Raw genomic sequence first — 9661 nt, forward strand, 5'->3', positions numbered from 1 at the left:
ATTCTCATTAATAAATTGAGCAACTGTGGCATTGATGCCTACACAGTTGGATGGGTCAAAAATTGGCTGATGGGGCACACCCAGAGAGTGGTGGTAGATGGGTCATACTAGACCTGGTAGGATATGAATAGTGGGGTCCCCCAGGGCTTGGTCCAGGGGCCTACACTGTTCAACATCTTCATCAGCGACTTGAATGATGGGGTGGAAAACACGTTGTCAAAGTCTGCCAATGTCACCAAGATGTGGGGAGAGGTAGGCACACTCGAAGGGAGAGAGAGGCTGCAATTAGATTTAGACAGACTACAGAAGTGGGCGGATGGTAAGAGGATGGGCTTCAATAAGATAAATGAAGGGTGCTGCACCTGAGAGGGAATTCACAGCATACATACAAGTGGGGAGCTCCCCCCTTGTGAGCAGAGGTGGAAAGGGATCTTGGAGTCATTACTGACTCCAAGATGAACATGAGCCGCCAATGCCAGACCACAACCAGCAAAGCCAACCGCACCCTGTCGTGCATCCAAAGATGCATCTCAAGCCGATCCAGAGAGGTGATACTCCCCCTCTACGTGACATTGGTCTGTAGTCAACTGGAGTACTGTGTCCAGTTCTGGGCACTGCACTTTAAGAAGGATGTGGCCTGCCTTGAGAGGGTTCAAAGGAGGGCCACCTGCTTGGATGGAGGGCAACAGGGCAGGCCCTATGAGGAGAGGCTGAAGGACCTGAACCTGTTCAGCCTTAGCAAGCAGAGGCTGAGGGGGGATTTGGTGGCTGCCTACAAACTTGTTAGGGAAATCAACAGCAAATAGGAAGGGTCTTATTCCACCCAGCAGCACCTGGGGTGACGAGGAACAATAGCCAGAAGCTGGTGGAGAATACGTTCAGGTTAGAGATTAGGAGGCACTATTTCACTGTTACGGTGGCTAGGATCTGGAACCAACTTCCTAGGGAAGTGGTCCTTGCTCCTATCTTGGGTAAATTCACAAAGAGATTACATGAATACCTGTCATGTGATCCCAGCACTGCTCCAGCCAGTGGCAGGGGGTTAGACTACATGATCTATTCAGGTCCCTTCTGACCCCTAACTACTATTTCAAAGAGGAGGGAAGGCTGCTGTTGCAAAATAAATCCTTACCTGCTATCTTAAAATTTTAGAAAAGTCTGGTTCTTTGCTTTGAAAGAATTAGAAATTTCACACTGGAGAAAAATAACTACATGAAGTACAAATGCAAAAAGTTTTGTTATTAAAGAGCTTTCTTTCACATTAGTACTTTGAGACTTCAAAGCACATAAACAGAAACCTGAGATTTTTTTTAAGAGCCACTGTAAATATTACTTGACACAGTTTGACTATGTCAATAAATTTAATTCACTCAGGGTTTTAGTATTCCATAATCCCTAGATGGACATTAAAATAAAACCTTGTATGTAACACCACATTAACCCAATGGTATTATATTTATTAAAAAAGAAAACTACTCTCCAAGGATTCCTGATAGCCAGAGAGGCAGTATTAACAACAAGCTGCAATATATGCATGCAAATCAGTTCTTTTTAAACCTTTTTCAAGCCTCAGCTTTGACTAATTTGTTTGACTAATTAAATAACTGGTGAAATTAACTTCCAGTGAAATAAAGGAGAGAGTGAAATAAAGGTGTGTGTACACACAAAAATATACTACACTAGCTGCAGCTTTTTCTCTGTTTTTTCTATGAGGGCATGCTTAAAATTTTATTAAGTGTAAGTAGAGTCCAGTGTATCACATTGTTCCATCACTTTTACATCCTATATGAACTGATTAAAATAACAGAAGCAGCAATTTCATGGGTACCCCAGATTACAATATTTGCAAACATTTGGCACAATCAAGGTGCTCTGAGCAGTAAATCAGACTACTTTAATGTACTATTAAAAACATTACCGTAATCAAGTTCCATCTCCTAAAACTGCAGTAAAACTATGATAGGTGTCTGCTAAATGAAGGTACAAGGATCGAATTATTGAGGATACCTCAACAAAAAGCTCAAAAAGTAGAACATGTATACAAATAACTGTGTTCATGATTATGGATCAGGTCTTGGTGACTTGGGGTTCTAAGCCAATGCTTCAGGTCTGTGGTTGCCAGGATTCACTCAAATCTAGAAAAGTTAAAAATACCATAGGACTCTACTCCCCACCCAACACACACAAAGTTCATTTTTTTCTGGTTGTAACTTGGTTTACAACTTACATTTTACATAGACCATGATGATCCTCAACTTTTGTTAACAGCAATACTGAACAAGCAAGGCCCTTCAAGCAACATCCATACTTCACTTTCCCTATGAATCTGAAGAAACATATTCTGTGGAAGCAAGTTTTTTATGGCCATGACAAAGTTTCAGGAGCAACATGTTACTTGTGAGCCACAAATGCACAATGTTTACCGAAGCAGGTGTTATAATGTCCTTGCTTCAGCTAAAGTGCAAAAACCACCAGGACCTGGCCCTAGACCTCAAAGCCCAAGATCCAAACCATTCTTTGCACTCCAGCTGAGTAGCTGGAAGCCAGAAAACCAAGTACTGCCTGAAGTCTTGGATCCCATTCTCCACTCAGGCCAATAAGCTCATCAAATCTGCAGATGGCCCAGACAGCACCTACAGCATTGACCTCCCATCAGTGGAGCAAGAAATATGCTGTGCAAGAACTGAGGCTAAAGAACTTCATCCCTAACACCAGCTTCCGCCCCTCAGGATGGCAGTTGCCCTGCAGGGCCTGGACTGCTCTTAACCATCTCAGAAGGGGCATCGGATGGTTTACGGAAAGCATGCAGTCTTGAGGCCTGTCCAACAATGCTGGCTGCAGGTGTGGTGCTCAAGCTCAGAGGGCCAACGGCATGATCTATGAATGCCTTTACAGCTCTTCTTTGGGTGCCCAAGGTCTTATTAATGTTGACCATTGTACCCGTTGCTGGCTTTCTGGCCCTCATGCTTCTGACATACAAGTGTAGCAACACTCACAGCATCATCACAGCCACCAGAGAAGACACTAAATTTCATTTAGAGATTCTAACATGCCTCTAAATAGGCAAATATGTCCTATACATTTTCAAAGTAATACAGGGTAAGATCGTTAGATTAGCACGGACAGGGCTTTTGCAAATACGTTATGTATTGTTATCCTACAAGCTCTGTTCAGGAGTGTTGGTGTTGTCATGAACTATAATTCACTGTAAAGTAACCATGGCATGGTAGAATCCAAGAGCACTGCAAGGGTCTGTAAGTATGCATAATTTCACACCAACATCCAGTGGATAGGACACATGCCTAGAAGTCAAGACATGGATGTCACTCACTGCTTTACCAGTTACTCAGTGCAGGCCTGCTCCAAAGCCTTCAGAAATTAGTAGTTATTAACTTAACTGACTTTGGAATAGGACTGCTGTGGTTTTGACTAGGACAATTCACTGTTCTGTACCTCAATTTTGCAGCCATAAAACAAGGACAAAGATACTTCTTCCCTTTTTAAAAAAAAATAATTTTGAACTATGGATAAAAACATTAGAGAGGTGCTAAATAATCACCATATAATGCCATCCTCACTGTTCTGCAAATGTATCACAAAACCAAGACAGTATTTTTCCTGGATTATGGTTAGGGGGGCGGTGGGGAGGGAACCCCATCTACAAATCTGAAGTAAGAAACTGAAAAACTGCTAGAAAATGAAACTGCTTCAAATATAATTCATTTGTCATAAAAGTCTCTTTCCTCTGCCCCTACCATGTCATCGCTTCTCTTTAAAATCTGCATTTAAACACAAAGGGAAAAATTTTCAAAAGTGCCTAAAACATAAGACCCACTGACTTACAGCCAGATCAGGCTCCTAAATCATGGACCTTATGCTCCTAAGGCACTTCAGCATTCTTTATTTTTACCCATGTCAGAAATTAATGTCTATTTTTGATACTGCAAATGAGGTTTCTTTAGTAAATCAGTCACTGTTCAAAACTAGTTAAACCCTTCACCTTTGGCAGGAACTTGTGAATTTTGGCAACTGCCTTCGCCAGGATGGCCATTCATTTCAAAAGGAAGCTAACAGGTACGGCCCAAAACCAGATTTGACTTGTTGAAATCTGTGAGATGATGCCTGCACAGGTCTGAAGGGCTACATTTTTATTGATTTGGTTATCAAATGTGTTTTGATTCAAGAAGTCTCAATATTATTACTGTTACACCCTCAATATTATTGCTAAACTAAAGCAGCTGTGTCAATATCAAAACAAATGGAAGGAAAGATGTTACAAAGTGTCAGGAATAACTGTTAATAATTGTAATAACTGTAAATAATTGTTATTGAAGCTTTTGGCTCCCTTCGGAGTGGGTGCGGCAGGCTTGTCTCGCCACATGGGAGGAATGCTTTTCCTCAGACTGTGAGGGAACAGGGAGCAAAGAAAGGACCAAAAACTCCCACACGCCTGTCCCAAGTAGTTACACCCTGACGACCGGGAGAAGCAAGCGCTGCTGCAAGGGTTTGACCCCACGGTTACAGTTCGTCCAACTCTTTCTTGGTCTCCAGCGGCCCTTGCGGTTGGGCGCCCTCCGAAAACAGAAGAACCAAGCGTGTAAATGCGACAATGAACGTACCACCTGGTTCCTACAGTCTTCCCGGATGGCAGCACCCAAGGGTGATCTGCGCTGCCGCGGGGGGGCGCCCAGCTCGGGACATGTCGGAGCCGCGGGGCACGGGCACGTGGCAGGCGCACCGGGACCCTCGCGCAGGGGTCCCCCAGCTGAGCGCGCCTGAGGAGCCGCGGCGGCGTCTGCCATATCCGTCCTCTTCGTGCCTGGGGGACACCGGGCAGGGTCGGTGACCTGAGCACGCCCGGCTCCTGCCCTCGGGGAGCCTGGCACGGAGGGAACCAGCCCCGCTCCCGGGGCTGCACCTCCCGGCTCAGCGCCCCCTGAGGCGCCCACAGCTCGTCTGCCCCTCCCCCCACGCGCGGCGAGAGCAGTAGAGGAGATGGCTAGAGGCCGGAAGTGCTGCTGAGCGGGGGCGACGCTCTGGGCTCGGGATGGCCATAGAGGCGGGGGTCGCTCAGGCCTTGTGCGGCCTCTTTTTTTAGTCTAAGATATTCGTCACCACTTGCTCAACGTCTCTCTCTGCCTGCCATCACCGGCAAGTAACCAGCAGGCCTTTCACAGGGTGGAGCGCGGAGGCTGAAGGGGATGCTCTGGGTTTCCCCCCCGCTTCTCTCCCCCTTGTAGCCTCCAGGATTGAAGCACCAGGACCTCGTGTCTCGGGGGTGCAGCCCTAGCGCCCGCGTTGAGTCGCTGCCTGTCCCCGCTTCCCCCCTTCCCCCCAACAACGTGTCCGGTCCCTGTTTTGGAGCTGGCTAAACTGTCGCTTTGCACCACAGTGGGTGACGGCGAGCTTGAACCACGGGCCCGGTGGGGAGGAGCTCCCATGTGCTCCCTGCTGGCTTCATGTTGTGGCCGCTAGTTCTTGTATTGATAGAGAGAGTAAAAAATAAATCCCGGTTTACTTTCTCTTCATCATTTAGTGTTTTGTAAACCCTTATGATGTCTTTCCTCAAGCGTCTTTTTTGTAAACTGATACCTTTCTTCCTTTTCTTCTTTCCTCCTTTTGTCCTTCTACAATTGCTTTTGGATATTTGGGACATGTTTTTAAAGATATTGCAAAACCAGAAGATGTGGGTGGGAGCCAAGTGAGATTTTCAAAAGTACTGAAGAGGCATTTGGTGCAGCTAAATACCTTTAATATCTGGCCTGTTTTTCTTCCACTTCAGAGACTGTCATTACTATTTTTTTTCCATCAGTGGAGAGGAGGTATCAAATTAATTGTATCAAATTAATTTAGAAACAAAAAACAAATGTTTGATCCTAGTTGCTGTTTCAAGTTCTTACTATGCCCAGCTTTAGCACAGTTGACAGTAAAGGGACGGTTTTATTTAAGTTTCTTAGGAAACAGTGAGGAAAGTAACATCGTACTGAATTGATTAGTTTCTTAGACACGGCTTCTTGGAATCCTGTGTTTTACTAAGAACAGCTATGTCTTTTGTGGATAGGCATCATGTCCTCTTATTTTTGTAACTCATTTTAAATGTGTTAGCTGTTAAAGACAAATCTTTAGTTGGATTATAAAGAGATTTGTGTTATGAAGCTTCTTCTTTGAAAAGCATTTTGCTCTAAATTTATACTAAAACCTTACAGTGTGACAGCAATACCAGCATGTTATAATGTGAACAATCTCATGCCTCTAGCCAGGAGCTGGCAACCTACAGTTCATGGTCCAGATCTGTCTCACAGAGCCATTTAATTAGACCCATGGACAGCGGGCTTTGGCATTTAACAGCAAGGGGCTTTGGCAAGAGTTGCTTTCCCCTGCCACCCTGGGTGCAGGTGCTGCACACCTTTGATCCAAACTGAAGCACTCTGGTTTGCAGCCTTGAAAGACTGTGAAGTGTTGCTCTAGCCTATCACCTGATTTACAAAGGCAGACATCTGCAGAGCCACATTATTTTTTGTGGGACATTGTACAAGTATAAGGATCTTTCTATGTTGAGTCCCACTGAAGTCACTCAGGTTCTGCATGAAGCTAGTGTTTTGCCTGCATGGGTCAGATTACAGTTTGGGGCCTCAATGGAGACTTCTGAAAAGATTTTTCTTACAAATAAGAACAGTGTTTATATTGTAGAGTACATTAATATTCTAGTTTATTCCAGTGTCTGTTGGAAAAATTCACAGAATTTCAGTCAAGCATTGTGTAACTGGCCATACAGATTTCAGGGATTTAGAATAAATTAATATAAACCCCCTTGGATAATGTGTTTACTGTTGTGTTTCCAAACGTCAGGATCCCTATTTTAAAAATATGGTGTGATGAATGACCAGATGAATAATGAAAGGAGAAAGGGAGCATTCCACACATAATTAAAACAATTTTCTTAATTTTCAGGTTTTTTTAAATAGATTTTCAAGGTCATTTTGAAAAAGGCATCAAGAAGTGATAGTTGACTACCCATGATTACATTAGCAAAATAATACTTTACTACTTTTGACTTTTGTAAGCCATGCAGAAAGATAATGACTAAGAGTGTGGACTGAGTTATCATCTTTTGTGCATCAGCAGAATTGTTTTTTAATTTGCAATTAGTTACACCTGTATTCCTCTATTAAGCATAGAGAGTTGCATGAATCTGGCTGGTGCCCTAATTTGGTCTGCAAAACTTATTGCTAGTGATGATCCTGAATGTGGAAAGAGCCCATCTGATTCTTAGGGCTCATGTAGAAAGGGAAGTTGTTCAGAATTGCTTATTCTGCAGTAGTTGTTTTTGTCATGACATTTCCCTGCGTAGACAAGCCCTCAGATCCCAGGCCTGCAGGTAGGAAAAAAAAATCATTTGAACCGAATCACTTGGAGACAATGTTGTTTTTGGTATAGAAAAACTATTTAAAATAGTTATTTTTCTATTTTTAAGAAGTTAGGTTGTCACACACAATTACACAACACATTAATGTTGCATTTTTTTAATGAGTCAATCCTGAGAAGATTTTGGTGGCTTTTTAAGAGCTGGTAAACATTACAAATATGCTGCTAGCAAGCCTGTTGGCTTTGTACTCCCATGTATGTGTGTTTCAGTACCTATCCACCACACATACTCTACTTGATACACAACCACCATCCCACTCAGAGCTTTCTTTCATTTCTCTAATCTGAGCCTGTTTGGCTCCATTGTCATCTCGTATGGTTCTTTTTTGTCCTGCTCTTTCCTTATCTAGTTTAAGTTGTTGACACATATTTGCTTGCTGTACCTTTTCTTTTTATCCTACTCTAAAGATATTCTGCTAAGAGTGACCTCCAAGCCTTACAGAAAGATAAAGGGAGTTACCTCTTCCTCATAGCCCTTCCATCAAAGGCAAGCAAAGAACTGGGTTTTTAAAAGGTTTCAGTAAATACTTTAAGAGAGTTAAATGGTGGTAAAACAGGTTTTCTTTGCATAATACGCTCATTAATTCAGGACAGTCTTGCATAAAATCAAGTTATCAGAATTTTTAAGTAATTCACTGATCTCTTCCAGGTGGAAAGTATGTACCTTCACAATATTTTAGTACTCTTTTTCTCTTAAAAAGAAAAAAATACACTTAAAAAATCTTTTATTTTGAATTAGGGAATAGGGTTCATTGATGGGCAGCTGTTTATGGGATAGCCATCTGTGGTACTGCGGTCTGGTTTTATTATTAAGTCATCAGTCCTAAACCCATGAAAGTTAAGATAGCATTTCCTCTACTTACTAAAAATGCTTTATGGCTACATTATTTGAAAAGATGTTTACAAAAGATAGGAAGTGTCAGTTAGTGGAGACAGTTAAAAATTTGCTTTTAAAATATTTTCTTCTCTCCACAAGCATTTTGTGTCACAAGCGGTAACCCTTGAGAATCAAAATTGCTACTTGAGTAAGAATAAATCTTTAGAAAATTCAATTTGTGTTCTTTGTTTTTCAGAGTCATATATCCTTTTGATCTTCTTAATGACCTGAGTGCAAAGCACTCGAAGTTAGTTATTCTGGTGAGCTGAAGAGAGTAGGTGGAATTGAATACCTCCCATAGAGTCTCTGCTAAACTTGTACTGTACTGTATACACTCAGAATTTTGCTGAACATTGGTACCTTTGGGAGGTTAAACATTTTTTTTATATAAGTACAGGAAACATCTGACATTTTAAGATGGGAAAGTGCTTAAAGAAATAAATCATATTCTTACAAAGGAATGTACACATAACAGGAACTGGAACATCTATAATATACAGTGATTCACATGTCAATGTATTGGATGCAGATCTTTATTATGACATATGGACAGGAAGGAAAATGAATAATATTTTGAACTGCAGGTTAGTTAAAGGCTTCTAAAGAAGAGACTTCAAAAACTGTTTGACTCTAGAAATAAAGATGGATCCACCTTCTCTTGACCCATCTTCATTGGAGAGGAACACAATTCATTGTTTAATTTCATAGATTTCATAGACAGTAGGGCTGGAAGGGACCTTGTAAGAGCATTGGGTCTAGCCCCCTGCCCAAGGGGCAGGATGTCAGCTGGGGTCAAAGGATCCCAGCAAGGTAAGCATCCAAACATTTCTTAAAAGTGTCCAGAGTAGGTGCTTGCACCACTTCTGGGGGCAGTCTGATCCAGGCCTTGGGGGCTCGTACAGTAAAGGAGTTTTCCCTTATGTCCAGCCTAAAACGGTATTGCAGGAGTTTGTGATTGTTGGACCTTATCTTCCCTTGGGGTGCTTTGGTGAACAGGCATTCCCCCAGATCCTGATGCACACCCCTTATGTACCGATAGGCTGCCACCAAGTCAGCCCTGAGCCTGTGCTTTTCCAGGCTGAAGAGTCCCATAGCTCACAGCCTCTTTTCATAAGGCCTGTTCCCTTGCCCTCTGATCATGCACATGGTTCTCCGCTGGACTCTTTCAAGCTTCTCCACATCCTTCCTGAATTGTGGAGCCCAGAATTGGATGCAGTACTCCAGCTGCAGCTGCACTAAGGCCAAGTATAGTGGGAGGATGACAGCCTGGGTCTTGCTCAAGATGCATCGATAAATGCAAGTCAGAATTGTGTTTGCTTTGCCAGCTGCAGTATCGCATTGGTGACTTATGTTCATCTT

At 42.7% G+C, this 9661-nt stretch overlaps 1 protein-coding gene across 10 annotated transcripts in view; it reads right to left on the minus strand.

Annotated features, from left to right (window-relative positions):
• Positions 1 to 5077, minus strand: part of B3GNTL1 (UDP-GlcNAc:betaGal beta-1,3-N-acetylglucosaminyltransferase-like 1) — a 316252-nt gene extending 311175 nt beyond the window's left edge. For 3 of the 10 annotated variants that reach the window (XM_019542721.1, XM_019542717.1, XM_019542716.1), the window contains exon 1: positions 4620 to 5073. In XM_019542721.1, coding sequence (XP_019398266.1) covers positions 4620 to 4802 — 183 coding nt within the window. In that variant the 5' untranslated portion in view covers positions 4803 to 5073. Of the gene's footprint in view, positions 1 to 4619 lie in introns of all 10 variants that reach the window. The other 7 variants (XM_019542723.1, XM_019542719.1, XM_019542718.1 and 4 more) reach the window with 7 other exon arrangements.
• Positions 5078 to 9661: the final 4584 nt, after the last annotated feature.

This window comes from Crocodylus porosus, unplaced genomic scaffold, assembly GCF_001723895.1.
Source record: "Crocodylus porosus isolate Cpor-Errol unplaced genomic scaffold, CroPor_comp1, whole genome shotgun sequence".
Taxonomy (NCBI): domain Eukaryota; kingdom Metazoa; phylum Chordata; order Crocodylia; family Crocodylidae; genus Crocodylus; species Crocodylus porosus.